The sequence below is a fragment of the Fistularia commersonii genome, chromosome 15, assembly GCF_037954325.1.
Source record: "Fistularia commersonii isolate RoL2024-O1a breed Wild chromosome 15, RoL_Fcom_v1.0, whole genome shotgun sequence".
Taxonomy (NCBI): domain Eukaryota; kingdom Metazoa; phylum Chordata; class Actinopteri; order Syngnathiformes; family Fistulariidae; genus Fistularia; species Fistularia commersonii.
The window spans coordinates 12,253,850-12,273,355 of NC_141298.1; the positions used below are offsets into that span (position 1 = coordinate 12,253,850).

The 19,506-nt window shown below is 51.8% G+C and overlaps 1 protein-coding gene and 1 pseudogene across 4 annotated transcripts in view; both read right to left on the reverse strand.

Moving 5' to 3' along the window:
• LOC147226538 (unconventional myosin-XVIIIa-like) overlaps positions 1-12,548 on the reverse strand; it is a 36,635-nt gene extending 24,087 nt beyond the window's left edge. The window contains exons 1-15 of one of the 3 annotated variants that reach the window (XM_086160349.1): positions 11,889-12,548; positions 11,071-11,142; positions 9,216-9,236; positions 8,356-8,412; positions 7,353-7,440; positions 6,889-6,995; positions 6,640-6,816; positions 5,848-6,058; positions 5,614-5,756; positions 3,864-3,964; positions 3,722-3,785; positions 3,497-3,641; positions 2,538-2,648; positions 1,887-1,977; positions 685-877 (exon numbers count right to left, since the gene is read on the reverse strand). In XM_086160349.1, the coding sequence (XP_086016475.1) occupies positions 685-877; positions 1,887-1,977; positions 2,538-2,648; positions 3,497-3,641; positions 3,722-3,785; positions 3,864-3,964; positions 5,614-5,756; positions 5,848-6,058; positions 6,640-6,816; positions 6,889-6,995; positions 7,353-7,440; positions 8,356-8,412; positions 9,216-9,236; positions 11,071-11,142; positions 11,889-12,338 (2,031 nt within the window). In that variant the 5' untranslated portion in view covers positions 12,339-12,548. The remainder of the gene's footprint in view (positions 1-684; positions 878-1,886; positions 1,978-2,537; positions 2,649-3,496; positions 3,642-3,721; positions 3,786-3,863; positions 3,965-5,613; positions 5,757-5,847; positions 6,059-6,639; positions 6,817-6,888; positions 6,996-7,352; positions 7,441-8,355; positions 8,413-9,215; positions 9,237-11,070; positions 11,143-11,888) is intronic. The other 2 variants (XM_086160350.1, XM_086160348.1) reach the window with 2 other exon arrangements.
• Positions 12,549-16,565: 4,017 nt separating this feature from the next.
• LOC147226539 (unconventional myosin-XVIIIa pseudogene) lies at positions 16,566-18,874 on the reverse strand (annotated as a pseudogene). Its single transcript, XR_015107185.1, has 2 exons — positions 18,833-18,874; positions 16,566-17,880 (listed from the first exon to the last, which is right to left on the reverse strand). The product of XR_015107185.1 is annotated as an unconventional myosin-XVIIIa pseudogene (transcript).
• Positions 18,875-19,506: the final 632 nt, after the last annotated feature.

The window sequence follows — 19,506 nt, forward strand, 5'->3', positions numbered from 1 at the left end:
GACGTCTGCTCCAAGAGGGTTCCCGACAGCAATGCCCGTAATTAGCGAAACATCTCAGATCTCGAGAACGCAGAGATCTTCCAGGGAGGTTCTCTTTCCAGGACCACGGGTTCTCCACCGAGGAACGTGGGCAAGCAAACAAGGGATCTTATCGGCTTGTGAAGGACGCAAAAAAAAAACCCAGAAGGTTCGGAACGTGGGCCGTCCGTGGGGAGCGGAGAACGTGTTTGGTTTCTGGTTTCACGTGCGGCAACCCAGATAGCTCCTGCGTCCCAGAAGAAATGATGGAACCACCGGAGAATGTGGGGGGGAACGTCGACGTTTGACTGTCAGGTGCGAGAACCTGGCGCTGTGATGGATCCCGAGCTGCTGGAGGAAAAAGGAGGATGACCCAGTTTCCACTGATGGGGGAACGTGGGTGGAGATCCAAGGTTCCTCTCAGCCATCAGAGGAACCCAGTCAAAGGTTCTGGTTAACTCCTTCACGCCCTCGGGAAGGAACGTGCTCTCTGAGGCTGCGGGGAAATGTTTAGATGTTCTCTGCACTCAGAGGGAACCCGGGCAGGAGAACATCACCCTGTGTTCTTCTAAAATGAACGGAGATGGTTCTCCGGGGTTCAATGGGTCCAGGAGGGAGGAGCAGACGGAGGAGAAGGAGGAGGTCGGTAGGGGAGAAGGTCCTGACCTCCTTGTAGCGCTCCAGCTCCTGCAGGAAGCAGCGCTGGTAGAAGAAGGCCTGCAGACGCTCCTGGCTGTAGGTGAAGATCAGGTCCTGGAAAGAGGAGCCGCAAGACCTCCTGGAGGGCCAGGGCTTCTGAGAGCCTGGACAGTCCACCACCAGGAGGGACACCAGGGAACGCTGGCTGGAACGCAGGGCCCTGGACACACACACACACACATATATATATATATACAAACACACAAACACACACACATATACAGATATACACACACCCACATAGACACACACACACACACACACATATATATATACAAACACACAAACACACACACATATACAGATATACACACACCCACGTAGACACACACACACACACACATATATACAGATATACACAGACACACACACACACACACACACACGTATAGACACACATACATACACACATATACAGATATACACACACCCACGTAGACACACACACACACACACACACACACACACACACATATATACAGATATACACAGACACACACACACACACATAGACACACGCACACACACATACATACACAGATGTAGACACACACACACACACACACACACACACATACAGATACAAACATACACACATCCAAATATACACACACATATAGACACACACAAATACGCACACACACACACACATACAGTTATACACAGACATATAGATACACACAGATTCACACATGCACACACACACATATACAGATATACACACACATATAGACACACACAGATTTTCACACACGCACACATACATATACAGATATACACACACATATAGATACACACAGATTTACACACACACACGTATAGACACATAAATTCACACACACATATAGATACACGCAGTTTCACACACGTACACACACAGACACACACACACACACACACACACACACACACAATCCAAACTGTTTTTCATTCCTGGGAGTTGAACAGGAAGTGAGCTGACTTCAACTAAAAGCCTTAAAAACATGCAATTCTTTGATCCTCATGATGGAAATTCTACTTCCTGCTCCTGGAAACCCCTGACAACCCCCTGGTAACCCCTGGAACCCCTGGATTCTTCAGAAACCCCTGGAAACTTCTGGAACCTCTATGAACCCCTGGTACTCCTGTGGCTCCAGCGTGAAGGAGTGGATGTGATGCTAGAGGAGCACCTGTTGACCAAGCAGATGATGGCGCTGAAGAGTTCCGAGTAGAGTCCCGCCGCCGCCGCCTCCAGGCCCTCCGCCGCCGTGGTCCTGCTTCCTGCAGATACAACCGCGGACGCGTGAGAACCGGCGCCCGTTTCCATGGAGACGCCGTCACGACAACAAAAACTTGATGGGGCGCCGGCTTTGACGCGAACGGTTCAAGGGAAGACTTCACTCATACTGTCGTCATAGCAACACACCAACGCTGTCCTGACAACCCCTGCTGTTGGAGCACTGACGGGCGTGTGCGTGCGTGCGTGCGTGCGTGTGTGTGTGTGTGTGTGTGTGTGTGTGTGTGTGTGTGTCCGTCGCCTTCCGTTAATCCCCCCCCCCCCCGGCTGATTGCACTCGGGTATTTAAAGGGCAAGCTCATCTTCTTCGCCCGTGCCGCCATGGCGACCAGGAGAGTGTGTGGAGGTCGACCGTGGTCATGCCCCTCGCCGCCGTCATGGACCTCCATCCTTCTCACGTTCTTCATCACCATGATGGATGTCAGAGCAGCTCAAACAGGAAGTCCTCTACTCCAGATGTAGAACTCTACCTTTCATTTCCAACATAAGGTAAACCTTCCTGGGTGTGTGTGTGTGTGTGTGTGTGTGTGTGTGTGTGTGCTACCTGAGTCGCCCTGGTGTTTAAAGATGGCGGCGCTGAGCTCCTCCAGGCCGCAGCCCAGCAGGGAGGCAGCCCTCTGCGCCCAGTCGTGGCGCGCAAACTGCTTCCTGCCAGCTGCGACACACAACACTCTGTTAGACACACACACATACACAACCACACACACACACACACAAAGATGTATCTAAAAAGACAGGTACACAACATATATACACACATTCTCACTCACAGCACAGAAACCTACATTAGAACCAGAGAAACACTCACATCCTGACGCACACACACACACACACACATATATATAGAACCCTCCAACAGAACTACACACATACACACACTTACACACATTCACACACTCTGACACGACATTTACAGAAACACACACACACAGAACCCTCTGTCAAAACCACACACACTAACAAACATGCACACTCTGACAAATACACACAGACATACACACACACATGTAGAACCATCCAACAGAACCACATACATACACACACACCAACATACACTCTCTGACACACACACACACACACACAGACAAACAGACCCCACCCCCCCATTTTAAATACTTTCCATCATGTGTCATGAAATCACATCCATATTTGTTCTTTTCTAGAACCTTCTAGAGCAGGGATCAATAACCAATAATCACATTGAGGCTCATGACCTTTGCCCTAGTAGGTGTGCATTCAGGTTCCCACATTCTGCCGGGAAAAATGAGCTCCCACGTCGTCTGATGGAGACACAGATATTGTGTGTGTGTGTGTGTGTGTGTAAGTGTGCGTGTGTGAGCGTGGTCTGCTACTCCTGCAGATGGGAGATCTCTGCTGCCCTCTGATGGTGTTTTATGGGATCACAGCTCTGGACCAGAGTTGGAGCCCTGGCAGGAGGTGAAGGTCCTGACCTCTGACCTCTGACCTCCAGATGTCCTACCCCCCCCCTCCTCAGCCCCTCACCCTTGGTCGCCCCCGCGGCTCCGAGGTGATAGATGGCGGCGAGTACAAGCCAGACGGCCTTCTGCTCGTCGGCGTTGACGCCCAGGACCTTCATGGCGGCCTGCAGCTTGGAGAAGAGCTGCGCCGCCCGCTGCCGCTCCTCCGCCTGCAACACGCCGAGAAGGACCGCATTACCAGCGTCCCGTTCCCACGCAAAGACATGCCGCCCACAGACGCCATGCTCACCTTGGTCGGCGGCAGGATCCCAAAGGCATGGTTCTCCGCGAGGTGGTTGAGGTGCAACTCTGTCCTGGTGGAGGAACGAGGGGGGTTTAGAACCTGTGAGTGTGTGTGTGTGAGGGCGGGCCGGGAAGGGGGGCGCCCAGACCTGAGAGCCCCGTCGGCCCCCGCCATCAGGTAATAGAACACGTTGAAGGTGGACTCCCCCTCCGGTCGCCTGGTCACCCTCGTCTTCTCCAGGAGCAGCGTCTGTGACGAGGCAACCATGATGTCACCAGTCAGTCATTCAAGATGTGTTCATGGAGAGCAAATGTTGGTTTTAATACAGTTATTAACCATCGACTTGTGATAACACATACTAACACTGTACTCACATGGTAACATGTAGCACTAATTACGGTTATCACACAGTAACAACACCTTAAGAACACTGTAATAACACAGTGATGACATGTAACAACTAACAACTAACGCGTAACGCTGCAATAGTAGTAACGCATAACATGTAATAACACTGTAATAACATGTAATAACACTGTAATAACACAGTGACGACATGTAACAACTAACGCGTAACGCTGTAATAGTAGTAACGCATAACATGTAATAACACTGTAATAACATGTAATAACACTGTAATAACACAGTGACGACATGTAACACACTAACAACTAATGCGTAATGCTGTAATAGTAGTAACGCACAACATGTAATAACACTGTAATAACATGTAATAACACTGTAATAACACAGTGACGACATGTAACACTAACAACTAACGCGTAACGCTGTAATAGTAGTAACGCATGATATGTAATAACACTGTAATAACACTGTAGTAACACTGTAGTAACACTGTAATAACACAGTGACGACGCGTAACACACCAACAACTAACGCGTAACGCTGGAATAGTAGTAACGCATAACATGTAATAACACTGTAATAACACTGTAGTAACACTGTAGTAACACTGTAATAACACGGTCATAACACTGTACTATTATTAATACATTAATCCCCATTGGGAAATTTGTTCTCTGCAATTAACCCATCATGGATGAACCATGAGCAGCAGGCTGCTGTCCACCAGCGCCAGGGGAGCAGTTAAGGCAGCGATTGGGAACCTATAGCTCGCGAGACATATTTGGCTCTTCCGGTGACGGCATATGGCTCACAGACAATTTTGAGTAGAAAAAGAAAAAATCAGATTGGAACTGATTTTAGAATACTTGTGATTTCTCTTCATGATGCTGTGTCATTTTAAAGTAAACAGAAATTAGTTTTGAAGATAAATTTGGCTTCCGAGCACGTCTGGGTCATTGTAAAGGTAAAGAAATTAATTTTATCAGATAGCCAACTAGTTTATCCGCGTCAACACTGGTAACGGAAAATATGGCGAAAAGAAAAAAAGACGACGATCGCTGTGCATTCCAGGCTGCATTGACAGAGGAGTTTGCATTAAAGTAAGACATATTTTATCTATTATACGTTAAAAATGCTATATGATTCTAGATGAAATATATCTAGTAATACTTGTCTTTTATGGGTCTCCCAGTCAAAAAGGTTCCCGACCCCTGAGTTAGGGGTTCAGTGTCTTGCTCAACATCACTAGGAGGAGCCAAGAATCAAACAAGAAATGTTCGGTTCCAAAGACAATTGCTTTACCTCCTGCACTGCAACACCCCCTGACTAACACTAATCACTTGGTAACAACATGTAATAGTATTTCTAACAAGACCACTGACATGTTATGACACAGTAACAACACATTAATGACACTGTAATAACATGTAACACTCTAACGCTAACAAAGCATAACAACACTTGGCACGTACCAATGCGGAAGTAACACGTAATAAAATGGCATGAGACAATGAGCCAAAGGGGATCCCCACCTGGATGGAGGCGGAGGTCACCTGACCCGCCTGGTCGAAGTCCAGGGACACGACGTGCGAGAAGCGGCTGGCGTTCCCGTTCAGGCAGGTGGAGGCGTTCCCGAAGGCCTCCAGGACGGTGTAGACGGCCTGCCACTTCTCCGCTGCAACCGCCGGGCAGAAGGAGGGAGGAGAACCTCAACCGAAAGTTTATTTTGAAAGGGCATACCGGTATCTCCGTTCCAGTTCACCTACCCGAGAAGGTTCTGCTGGTGCTACCCGCGACCGTCACCAGGTACTGGACGATGTGCTGGCAGTTGGTGGTCTTCCCACTGCCGCTGCGCCCCAGCAGGACAATGGACTGGTCCTGGCGGGTGGTCAGAAGGTTCCGGTAGGCGGATTGGGCCAGGCTGTACACATGGGGGGCGGAGTCCTCCCGCCTGCACCCTTTGAACATCTGCATCACCTGGACAGAAGACAGCATGGACAATCCCTTCGGTACTCCAACACAAAAGGGTCGGACCCGGTTTCACGGGTGGACCCAAGTCTTTAGGCTCAAGGGGTCTTAACGTTCAAGCACCTTGGCAAGTCACAGTAGCTAATCTTCGGCAAAATCGAGTCCTGAGGCAAGTCACGAGTCCTTCCTGACATGTTCTGGACCTTCACATTCAGGTGCCAAGCTGGTGATCAGTCTGTCTCTAAGACATGATGCCGAAACCATTCCCTTACATCGGTGACGTACTCGAGTCACAGGTTCCGCAGTGGCGGGAGGTGAGTGTGAAATAAGTTGCAGGTCTCGGCGAGTCTGAAACCATGAGGTTCCGTATATCTGTATATCTGTATCGGTCCAGAGCAGGTCCAGACGAATTCCCTGTAAGTCCAAGGTCGAATCCAAGTGGTCTTGATGCTTCGTAAGTCCTGGGATGTCAGTCCAGAGTCATTAGGTGAAGCTGTGGGCTCTGTGCCCAAAACCAGTCTTAAGGGAGTCTTATCCAAAGGTCCAGTCCCGAATCTGAAGTCTGTGGGCGGAGTCAAAGATGACGGTACCTTCTCCGAGTACATGGAGGGGGCGCTGATGGGGTTGATGACCACCATGTTGGGCCCGGCGTGCGTGTGGACCAGGTTCCCGCCAAAGCGCTGCCTCAGCAGGTGCATCACGCTGGACTCATTCAGGTACTGCAGCGAGGCCAGGTCCTCTGCCCGCTCCAGCGCCGGAGGGTTCGCCTGTTTGAGGTTCAGAGGAAACAACTCATAACTCGAGTCGGACCCGGTTCGGAAACAATCAGGAGGCTTCACCTTTTCCACATCGTCCTCGTCCACATCCAGCAAGGAGCCATCGCTCTCCAGGCGGATCTTCACCCTCCCCTCTGGCAGGCTGCCTGCCTCCGTCTTCAGCTGCGAGGCTGCGGCGGCGAGGAGCTGCCCGTTAGTTGGTCACGTGACCTCCGCCGGGCTCCGCCCACATGCATGCACGAGCGGGTTCTTTACGAAAATTTCTGTGTCTTTTAAGAATGAAGTGTGTACCGGGTCAGACTCCACAATGCTTGCTCAGAACTCAGGTCGGGACCAACCTCAAGTCAGCTCCATCAACAATCGACGATCACTGATCAATATGTCTGTGACGTCGCAAACAACTCATTTGCCTTTAATTCCAAATGAATCGCTCGTTGTTTCGTTTATTCGCAAATGAAATTCTGCAGATTTCTTAATCTGGGTTCTCGAACCCGACGGAACGCGAGACCAGAGCGAGAGGAACCCACCCAGGGAGAACCCGTCCTTGTGAACCAGCCATACTTTCTCGGCGTTGTACCAGAGCCTCTCAGCAGCAATCTGCTCCTCGCTGTTCCCCTGAGAGCACAACCAGCACGGAGTTAGAAACAGGAACCTGCTGTGAGAACATCTGGAGAACAGTGACGGCGAACACAATGAACAGGTTAGAGGGGAACACAGCCCACGAAGGGAACAACACAACGTCGTAAGAAACACAAGGACAGGAAGACGGGTTACACCTGGCCTGGACTCCCGGTACCTCTGGATGATGAAGGTCGTTTCCTCTACAGAACCCGAGAACCCAAAGCAGTCCGGTTTTGGTCACCGGTTCTGGTCACAATTCTAGGCTACCGAAGGACATTCACGCAAACTGAGTTCCAATGACTTAGCCCGCTTGCTATAGAACTACAGAACTAGAACCCCGGCATCCATCTTCGAGGCAAAGATACTGGTCTCCATCTACTGATCTTAAGACGTCTGGTGGACGTCAATGGTGACCGAACATGGCAAAGGACCGGACTGGCCAGACCGCCCGGCCAATCACGGGTGAGGAGGGGGGGCAACTGGGCGGCCAATCAGGACGAATCTTTAGCAGATAGGACCCTTTAAGCAGATGACCTCAAGCAAGCATACTTCCAAGTCACCTCGGCAGACATCTTGGATTTATTCAAACGCATACAGGGGTTGGTTTTTGTTCCTCGTTAACGAACTGTCGGTCCTGGTCCTGAGCTGCGACTGGCTGTTGGATCTGGCGAACGAGTGGGACGGCCTGGAGGGAAGGGTTGTCTCTTTACTGGGAGAAAAAAACGAGCATCTCATCCAGAGATCACGAGCCTGACGCCTGGTCATGATGGGGAACACTCGGGGCAGAAGCTGGGGCCAGAACAGCTGGAGCGTTCCAGACGAGAACCTGCTCCCCAGGGTTCCTCACAAAGGTTTCACTGAAACAAATGGACACGAGGGGTCGGGGTGACCACGGTCATATGATCAAACCTTGGCTGCGGAGTGGGCGGTCTGCAGGGCGGTGACCGGGTCCTCGGCAGGCCTGGGCTGGGGGGAGCAGAAAGGGGCATGAGCTTCATGGTGAGTTCAAGTGCGGCAAGAAAAATTTAGAGTCGGTCATGAACCCACGAAATGGCGAGGTGTTAGACAAGCGGGACCGAGGGGATGGATGTAAGACCGAATCAGTGCACACTCTCTGCATGCACACACACGCACACAAACACACCTTCAAACAGCATATTTCGGTTGGATTAGGTTGAGATGGAGGATCAACAAGTCAACCTGGTCCCAAGTTAGTTACCAAGTCTTTACTGTCAAGAACACTGTCAATTCCAGAACAATTTCTGGAGCCCAAACCACTTCGCAAGCTTCTCTAACAATGTGACCCTGAGGTCAGGTCAAGTCCCGAGTCCTCAGTATAAAGTCGTCTTTAGATGTACACTAAACGGGAGGAACGTGTCACAAGCAGTAAACTTTGGGCTTCTTGTTCTAAATGATTCCTGACACTTTTGTCAAAGATGCGATGCCATTGCAACATCAAGGCCTGAGTCTTGACACTCAAGTCCTGAATCAAGTCCCACATCAGGTTTTTGCAAGTCTTGGGGAGGTCAAGAGTCAGAAACTTCTTTTTTTGTTTTTGCACTATTCCAGGACACTCAAGTCTCGGGTCTTTACATTTCAAGTTCTGAGTTAGTGGAGTCAGGTTGAATGGCTTTCACCATATATGTCAAGTTGGGACTCGAATTTAAGGCTCTAACGTGAGTCCAAGTCATTTTCCCCGAGTCCACGGACTGGATGGTTAGGCGGTCGGCGATGAAGAGGAGCGGATCCCTTGAGTCGGGAGCTTGTACCTGAGCGGGCTTCGACCCTTGCTGAGACCAAAAACACCAGGAGAGGGGATGGTCCATGTCCGGAGACCCACAGGGTGGCGACAGACAGGGTTTGACACAGGGAGTGGGCAGGGCAAAAAGGGTGTGGGGCACAAACAAGGAAGTAGGACCACATTTAGCTTCACAGGATTTAGATGTGGTTCCTCAGCTGAAAGCGGAGAGAACATCCCGACAGGGAGACAGACATACATGTTGTTCCAGCATCAACACCACAGTGGGAGCATGTGCAGAGGTCACATGACCAGAGGGTGACACCCAGGAATTCAAATTCATCCACACAGGAACAGACGCATGCAGGAGTTCCGAGTCATGGGTTTTCATCAATCAATCAATCAATCAATCGTGCTTGACTTTGAAACTAGCTGACAATAAGCTCCTGTGTTCTAGTTGGAGTTGACTCCAGAACCAAGGTCCAGTATGAGGATTCTGGTTTGAACCAAAACCCCAAGAATCCTTGTCATATCTGATCGTGGCAAGTGAACTGAGTCTCTTTCCTTGAAGATGTTCCCCCTCCTTGAAGATGTTCTTCCTCTCATCCCAGAGGCTTCTTCAGTTCCAACAGAAACTAGACACCAATCCATACCGACCAGTACCAGTTGTAGAACTCTCACTGCCATCTTGGACATAAACTAGAGGTTATCAGAACTGTCCAGCATCAGACAGAGAACATTCTGACAACCGCTGAAGGAGGGAGAATGGAGGCCAAACACATTTGGAGAGCCAGCGACTCCTGAAGGACAAGAGCACTCCATTGATGACAGCAATGTCCAAACACTGTCCAGAGAAGACAAGTGCTTTGAGGGAGGACTCCAAGCTCAGATCCAATTCAAGAGAGATCAGCACACACATACCTGCAGATCCATCTGCACCCTGCAGCTCCCCTGGACCTCGAGAGGTCTACGTCCCAAACCAGGTCCAGGGGACTCCCAAAGGAGCCTCTGCCCAGGTGAACTAGCATCTGGGCAGCCTTACAGTTAGCGTCAGACCCCTTCCTGGTGAGTCCCTGGAATGCCTAACCCATAACCGTACAACCTGGACCACTACCTTCCCAACCCCAGAACACTCCCCACAGTCTGTTAGAACTGAAGAACCTCTGGGAAGAGAGGAGGAACATCTTCAAGTCCAGTTGCCACCATAAGATCAGACAATGACAGACCAGGACCAAGAGGACAGAAAACCTTGACAGAAGCAACCCAAATAATCAAGTCTGATTCTTCAATTCTTCTTTGAACCCTTCTGGTTGACTGGGTTCTAAGTGGAATCTTTGTGTTCTCGCCTGGTTCTCCAACTTCCTGTTACAATCCACAAACATGCAGAAGATTCATTCATTCATTCATTCATTGGTTGTCTATAATGCTGTTCCCTTTCAGTCACAGGAATCCAACCACTCAATCCAAGACTACTGAGGGAGGAAGACGAAGAACCTGGAGAGAACCCAGGCAGGAGAACCTGGAGACTCCGGACAGAGAGAACCCAGGCAGGAGAACATAGACAGGCAGAACACAGGGTAGATTGAACCCACAACTTTCTTTCTGGGAAGTTTAACAGCTGAACCAATGAGCTGCCAGCATTTGTAATGGTTGGATGATTGACAGCTGACCTGTTCAGGTTAAAAACCCCGCCCCTAACCAAAACGCCTGCTGGGATCAATCAGACTGGAAGTGTACGTTCACACCAGCAAGGGAACACCTCCTGAAGGAACCAGGGTTCTCCCGGATTTGAAAAGCTGTTTTGGACCAGCAGGGTTTGGATCGGACGGGGGGGGTGGGGGGGCTCAAGATGCAAAGGTATGGGGGTTTAAAAGGGGGGGGGTTACATCATTGCCATTGGCACCGAAGATCCTCCTCACGCGCTTGTAGTCCTCCTCGGTTGGAGCCACGTCCTGGACCTGCGGGGTACCAGGACCTTAAATCCGGAACACCTTCTTCAACCCCCTTCCCAGCCTCTCTAGATGTTCCTCCAGCCGCTCCCTGCTCCCGCCACACCTCCCACTGCCATCTGCATCTACGGTAGTCTGTGGAGGTTCCCGTCCGACCCCATCCGTCGGCCTGTCGTCACCATAGCAACCCAGAAGATGGACTCCCACCTGTCCATAGGAGGCTCTTCGGACGTCATTTGTTGCAACGGTAAATAATAGCAGCCCGACCGGTGTGTTGGTGAACGTCCACCGAGTGTTCCTCGGCAGGTGAGCAGAAGCGCTGATTCTGTCAGAGGCTTGTGTGTGTGTGTGTGTGTGTGTGTACCGTGCCAGAACTCCAGTAATGAGTCACGGGCCGGTGGTCCAGATCATGAACACACACCGAACAGCAGGCTGATGAGCTCCGGACCACTTCATTAAGAAGACCCCCCCCCCCCCCCCATCATTAATATCACGGGCACGAAATGGAAAAGGGCTGATTGGACCACTTTAGAAGTGAAAGCTCATTACTCTGTGGAAGGAGAAGCTGTGCTAGCTGTGTTATTGCTACAAAAACAGCGCCCCCTGCTGGAGGAAAACCCTCCCACTGGACTCCATATTGGATTTGAATATCACAAAACCGTGGTAACCAGAATTTGAATGTGTTGAAATTGGAATATGTATGATTAGAAAATGTTTTCTCCTTGAGGTCATCAAGAGTTAGCATGCATCTTTACCTCCTTGGTGGTAGCCAGTGGGCGGGGCTTGGGGATGAAGCCGGCGGGGGGCGCCAGGGGGTCCGCCTTCGGGGGCGGGATGAAGCCGGCCGGTCTGGACGGGGGGTTCGGTTTTGGGGGGGCGGGGGTGGGCTTCCTGGGGATGAACCCAGGGGGCGGAGCTAGAGGGTCCGGCTTGGGGGCGGGGATGAACCCAGGGGGCGGAGCCAGAGGGTCAGCTTTCGGAGCGGGGATGGACCCAGAGGGCGGAGCCAGGGGGTCAGGCTTGGGGGTGGGGATGAACCCAGGAGGCGGAGCCAAAGGGTCAGGTTTTGATTGGACCGGGTTCTGAGGTTTGTCCTCGCCGTCCCCCTCCTCGGCCTTTGGCTCCTCTTCCCTGCGGTCCTGGTTGCGGGTTCGAGGCCGGTGCTCCTTGGTTCTGCCGCGACCCATCAGGCTGGTGAGGCCCATGGAGATGTCGTCCTCCCCGCCGGCGTCCGGGGGTTTGGCGGCGGCGGCGGCGGCGGCGGCGGGGGGATCAGAATCCGCCTCCAGATTCTGCCCCCCCCCCCGCGGCCGGGATCACCCGCCTGACAACCCTCCGCACCACCCGCACCACCTTCTTGCCCCCAGAGCCCTGCTGCTCTCCCGGGCCGTCCGGACCCCCCATGGACACTTCCTGTTTGCCTCCAGGTCACACTAGGAGGAGCACAACCCCGGATTATTGCGCAGAATCTCTGCCGGGAGCAGAGGATTCACCTTTTCCACTCCAGACAGCCAACGCCACACCGTTAAAGGGCTCATGCCGTACTTTAGTGCAGACAGTGAACGCATCACGAGGAGTTTTCCAAAATGAAAGCATGCATGTAGTGTTTTCAGCTCAGATAAATAAATCTCACATCAAGGAAACTTCATTCATTCATGCATTTTCATACAGGTTATCCTGCACTCTGGTCAGGGGAGGGGCCTGGAGCCTATCCCAGCTGTGATTGGCCGAAAGGCCGGGTTAGTCCCGGATCCACAAAAATACATTCAACAATTCACCCTCTCATTCGCATGAAATATGTTAACATTCACACGGGGAATTGAACATTCATCCTCTCATTTGCACTTTATATAGAGACATACACTCATTCACAAGTCATAGAGACAGTCATTCACCCGCTCACTCATTTTTCAAATAGATTCAACCATTTATCCTCTCACATATCATATAGAGACATACAACTAATAGAGACATACAGTCATTCACATGTAATGTAAAGATAATATTCACCTTGTCATTTGCACTTTATATAGACTCAACCAGTCACCCTCTCATCCACTCCCCTTCCATGTTTGGGCAGAAGGTATTTGTCACTCCGAGCATCAAGCATTCAGTTGTTCAGTGTTGTCAGTGAACACATCACGCAGTTTTAACCAATGACAGCATAAATGGAAGATGTGCAGGGATCAGATGTTTCTGCTCTCCAGATAGAAGGTTAGATCTGGAGGTTCTATCTTCAGAACCGGGAGAACCGAGCAGAACATGCCGGTAGAACTCGTCATGCGCTTGGTGCTATGAGCTAACAAGGTTGGGGGCGGAGCCTATCCCGGCGTTCATCCTCTCACTCTGAGTTAGATTGAGTGTAAAAACAAAACGCTCAGCTCTTCACGAGGAGAACTTACGTCCTGCTTTTTCTCCACGGTCACCTGCGGGGGACGAGAGGAAGGGTTCTTCAGAGAACAGCCAAGCCCTTTAGCTAGCATCTTTCATTCATTCATTCATTCATCAATAGGCTCAAGCCAATCACAGCTGGCGCTCCGCGAGGGGGCGGGGTTTTGACGGGACGGGTCAACTGTCAGTCAACTAGCTATTCAGGCAGGAGAACCTGGAGAGAACCTGAGGAGAACCTGGAGACTCCTCATAAACAGAATCAAGGTTAGCGCCAGGCGAGAACGTTGAACCTTCTCGCTGTGAGAATCCAGACACGGAACATGTCACATGACCCCTCCGGCTCCTCTGATTGGCCGCAGAGACGCAGAACCAGAACAACAACAAGACCAGACCTGGGGCCCAGAACCGGGTCCTTGAACCCCAGACGCAGCCTGCAGGACCACAGAGGAGCGGGTTCTGGTCCTGCTGCAGGTTCCCCGGGTGGAACCGGCGGAGAAAGTCTGGAAAAGCAGCTGCCCAGCCGGAGGACTTGGTTCCACCGCCGGCCGCGGCTAATTATAGTTTCAGCAGGGAGCAAATGCTAGTGCTGAGCATGTGCGCACACACTAACACACACACATATATACACACACACCCACCCACACACACAAACACACGGTGTGCTAGTCCATTACCTTCTTCAGACCCTGGTCACCTCCGATCTCCTGCCTGTTGGAGCAGACCTGGTTCTTCAACACCGCAGGAGAAACGGCGGGGGGAGGGGGGGGGGGGTATGTGAGAGGCGAGGGGCAGGAGAAGGGGGCAGCTGCTTTACAGGGGGCTATAAATACACCCTGCAGCAACTACACCCTCTAAGCTGCACCCCTCCACCCGTTCATCCCTGTGACCCTTCACCCCTTCACCGTCCCATTCCAACAGCAAAAACCTCTATAAGTAACTCATGGAGATGGACGGATGAAAAGGAAGGTGGATGAATAAATAAAGAGGTGAATGAGCTGATGGATTGATGAACGGGTGGGTGAATAAAAGACTGGATGATGAATGGATGAGTGCGTGGATGAATGGATGATTCCCCAAGTCTGGGGTGAAGTGTGAGGTTGTGGCCACTAGAGGGCGCTGCTGAGCGGCATCCTCACACTGTTACAGGGGCGAACAGCAGCCCCCCCCTCTGGAGAAAACTGGAAATTACACAGAGCGGCAGATTTCAAGTTCTCCTTGCAGGACCTGTGGAGGAACGTCCCTGCAGAACCCAGGTTCTCTCATCCCCGCCCTGAGGCAGCTCAGCTAACGGCTGGGAGATTAACCACAAACACAGACCCTCCTAATCCATGGAGACCATGGTCCCATAATCTGGGATTAGAGAAGCCATCCACCTTGGCTTTTACCACAGGCGTAACGCACACACACACACACACACACACACACACACACACACACACACACACACACACACACACACACACACACACACACACAAACACACACATACTTTCTTGTTTCAACTTCACACAAAAACCATGATCATTAAGCCCCTCCCCTTCAGGTCTGGGGTCACCTGGGGGGGAAAACTATGGAAAAATAGCTAAAGCTAACTTTAGCCTCAGGATTCATCATGCTATTCAGCGTACAGACCACAATATGACTTGACTTTGAATGCAGGGTACAAGACAAAGAAATAGACCATAATATGCTGGAAGCGTTAGCCGATGCTAACAGGCTAGGTAGGCGAGCGCAAGCAACAACAGCAACAACGATCGTGTCCGGGCTAACGCTAACTGAGGAGCAGGCTGGGACCAGACTACTTCCTGGACTTCATCTCAGGTGAGGCCGTTAGATTAACAGTGCAGATTATCTGCACTGTCTGTTTCCGTCCCGGAACCTGAACCCGAACGTGGGAACTCGCTAGAACCGACCAAGAAGTCAAAGGGCTTTCAATGATTAACTGGTAAAGGCGCGCTAAGAAGCCACGGGGGAAGAAAGAGAGAAGTGATGTCTTAAGCCGCCATCGTAAACTGACCGGTGTTATCCTGCGAAGCCCCGCCCCCTTTTTCTAATCCCCGCCAGCGCTAATGCTCTCAGCTAGCTGCATACGGAGGGGTAAATGTCACTTCAAATGGAAATGGGTGAGATTACGCCGCTTGCTAATTTCCTGATGCTAGAACCCGGTTGGGAACCAGCTGCCGTGGATACAGAGATATTATGGTCTGTGGCCTGGGGGGGGGGGGGGCGTTCCCTGTATTGCTTAGTGGTGTATTTGGACTTGAAAAAATGAAGTAGCAAATGACCAGGATACTTCGAATTAGCAAAAAGACAATTTTTTTTTTTTGGGGGGGGGGGGGTTGTCGGACATCAGATATCATCCCATGTAGAACATGTGGAACCTCACAGTCCCCCGAGTGCTTCTGGAGCTCCAGATCTGATAATAGCCGCCTATAAATAGCCCTGGCCGATCTGGGTCGGACTCGCCATTTTTTTTTCCTCGCCCCGATGATGATAAAGGCTGGAGATGGAGATGAGGTGAGCGAAATGTAGGTCACAGGGACGGAGAACTTAGAACCCAGTCGAACGTCTGCTGAAGACCTGGGCAGTCTGACCAAATGTGCTGGGATGAACTCAGAGAGGTCGGCTGTCACACCTGGAGACGATCCTCGACGGACCTGCTGACTTTTTCTGGACATTAGGAGAACCTGGAGGGAACCCGTGAGAACGTAGACAGAAGAGTTTGAGGGAACCCAGGGGTCACCTGGAACCTTGATGAGAGGTTGGCCTTCTGGATGCTCAACTTCAGCTCAACACTTTTGTGAAAACTCATGAGCCACCCATCCATCCATCCATCCATCCATCCATCATCCATCTATCCATCAATCTGTTCATGCATTTATCCAATCAGTCATCTGTTCATCATCCCATTAATCCACGAACACAACATAGTATTTCCCTCCATCAGTTCATTCATATTAATATGAATTAATTAAAAAAGTTACTTTTAGGCTTTTATTTTGGTAAACTCATTGGTCTCCATCAGCTTCCTGTTGTTTGGTGTCACAGGATTGGGGGGATTACACACACACACACACACACACACACACAATGAGATCCAAGAATTAATCCAAAACTGCAATTACAGGAAGGAAATACCAGAGTGGGAGAAGTGGAGAACTTCTGGTTCTAACTGGATAAAACCGACCTCACACGGGTTCTGTGCTGAGAACCGCTGCCTCCCAGGGAGAAGGTTCTAGGTTCTCATGCACCGGGTCCTTCACACTGTTCTCCTGCCTTGGTCCAGAAACAGTCAGCAGGTTCTGAATTGTCAGCCGCCCCCGCCATCGACAGCCGACCCATCCGGGTCGATCGACTACAAACAAATATCGATTGATCATATAGACCAACGGAGACGGAGGAGATTAGGCCCATCTGGATGCCACAAATGTCTGGCAACCTGAGGAGAACCTGGGTTGTGGTCCTCAGCCACGGAGCAGGTGAGACTTACGTGGATCCGCGGTCCCGGGGAGCTTCTCAGCCAGCTTCGGTTCAGCTCACTGAGCTCCAGGATGGGCTGCACCTTCAGCCGCACCGACTCGCCCGACTGCCGGATCATCTCCACGATCTGGTCCCTGCTGCGGTTCTCCACGTTGACCCCGTTGACCTCCACCAGCCGGTCCCCGGGAACCAGGCCCGGGACCCGCTCCTTGGTGCCGGCGCCGGGTTCGGCGAAGTGCACCACGCGGCGGAAGGCGCCCCCGTCCGGCCGGCGGTCCAGCATGGTGGTTCTCCTCAGCGAGAAGCCGAAGTCCCCGGTGTTCCTCCGCTGGAGCTCCAGCTCCCTGGGGTCCGGAACCGGAGGAGGCACCAGCTCGGGCAGCTGCAGGTCCACGCCCGGGAAGGTCTTCTCCACCAGCTCGGGGACCTGCACCGGGCTCGGAAGACGCCCCGACGTCCGATCGGGAGCGTCCGGCTCCTCAGGTTCTCCGATGTCCTGAGGAGAACCCGGCCTCAGCTTGGCCAACTCCCCGAACTTGGCGGCCCGCTCCTTCACCGAGCCCCGGACCTTCTCCTGGTGGCTCCCGGGCGGCCCGGCCTCAAGGTCCGTCAAGTTGACTTCGGCGCCGCTCGCCACCTTGATGGGAATCGGGCCGGAGATCTCCAGCTTGGACCTGGGGTCCCTCTTGGAGCTTCCCCTGTTGATCTGGAAGAACCCCCTGCGGATGCTCATCTCCTCCAGGCTCTTCAGCTCCGCCTGGGACATGCGCTCCTTCTTCTCCTTCTTCTCCTTCTTCATCAGGTTGAACATGTTGGACGGTTCCGGGAGCCTCCCGTCGTCCACGTCTACCGGATCTGCCCGGATCTGCCCACTTCCTGCGGGAAGGAGAACATCTCATTGAAGCCAACGCCCGACAAGAGCTACTCCCGTGTCCTCAGGTGAGGACATGACAGTTTGAAGCTGTGATGCTTCTAGAAGAGCATGTCCGCATTTGAGGAGGTTTGTGACGGGGGCTTGAAGACTCTGGTGTGACACGAAAACCTGCTGCCACGACGTTCCAAAACAATTCAGTGACCCTTCTACCAACATCCTCTAGTGGACCAGGAGACCTGAGGGTCTCCTCAGGGTTCTCCAACTGGTCCAAGCTTCAGAACCACTTCCTGCTCCCACATGTAGCCCCAGGACGACGGTGGTCTGGATTCGTCCTTTACATGTCCTGTTTCTCCACACACACACACACACACACACACACACACACACACATATCCTCACAGGAGGACCCCCCCCCAGCCATGACAAGCAAGTCCTTCAAACTCCATCACACACCGAACATCCATTGGTGGCAGACATACACACACACACACACACACACACACACACACACACACACACACACACACACACACACACACACACACACTTTGGGCGTCTGTCACACGCACACGCTTTGTTTGCGCAAATCCGTCAAAACAGAGAACGCCTAATCCGGGTTCCTGGGGTGTGGGTGTGTGTGTGTGTGTGTGTGTGTGTGTGTGTGTGTGTGTGGTGGTGGTGGGGCTGTCTCCCGCGGGTCACAACAGGAGCCCACTTTGCACAACTTTCTCTTGCGTGGGTGCGCGGCGCGGCGCGTCGTGCGTGTGGACAGAACCGCGACGAGCACGAAGCCGCGCGTAAAACACCACACACACACACACACACACACACACACACACTTTAAGCGGCTTTACCCTCCTTCTCAACCCGGCGGCGTCTGAAAACACCCTTCCAACCCAACTCCCGTGGAAAAAAAAACACGCACGACCGTCACGCAGGACCCCCGGGGCTCACCTGGAACTCCCGTCGGTGAGTTTTCGGCATTTCATCCCCCCCCCGCACCGCCACGCACCGCAACGCACCGCCGCCGCTCACAGGAGGTGGACTGTGATGCGCTCCTGGTGCCTTCAAGGACTCACAACCGGCTCGGAAATTTCATTTTTTTTCAGCTTGATCGTACTTCTATCATGTTTGCTTGGTGTTGTAGCAAAGCTCCTACATGTGCAAGGCCTAGGACACAATACCACGCATATATGTGAGACTAATAGTGTATTTTCAGTGTTTATTTCACTTTTGTAACTTTTAAGAATCAATCGAATAACTCTCGTATTCCCAGGATTGTAATAATTGCAGCTCACTACTATTTCCTCTTCTGCTACCGCTGCTCCTGCTTCTACTACCGCTGAGAGTCACAATCCTCCAACAATCTTTTTTGGGTCGTCTGTACTCGAGATGTTTATGATTTATACCAGGATACGTGAACGTTACACGGCTGGAGCCCGACCTACAGCGGCCTCTCGTGTTGCGTTCAGGTACCGGAGCAGGTCCTGCCAGGTGGCTCACCTTTGACCCCCAAGAACCGCGGACAAGCGTTTTAAATGAGAGTTTGCATCATTTAAGATTATTTTAAATGATTTAAAAATGATCTGAGGGATGAAATTTACTCCTGGTCTTAAAAGAAGAAATCA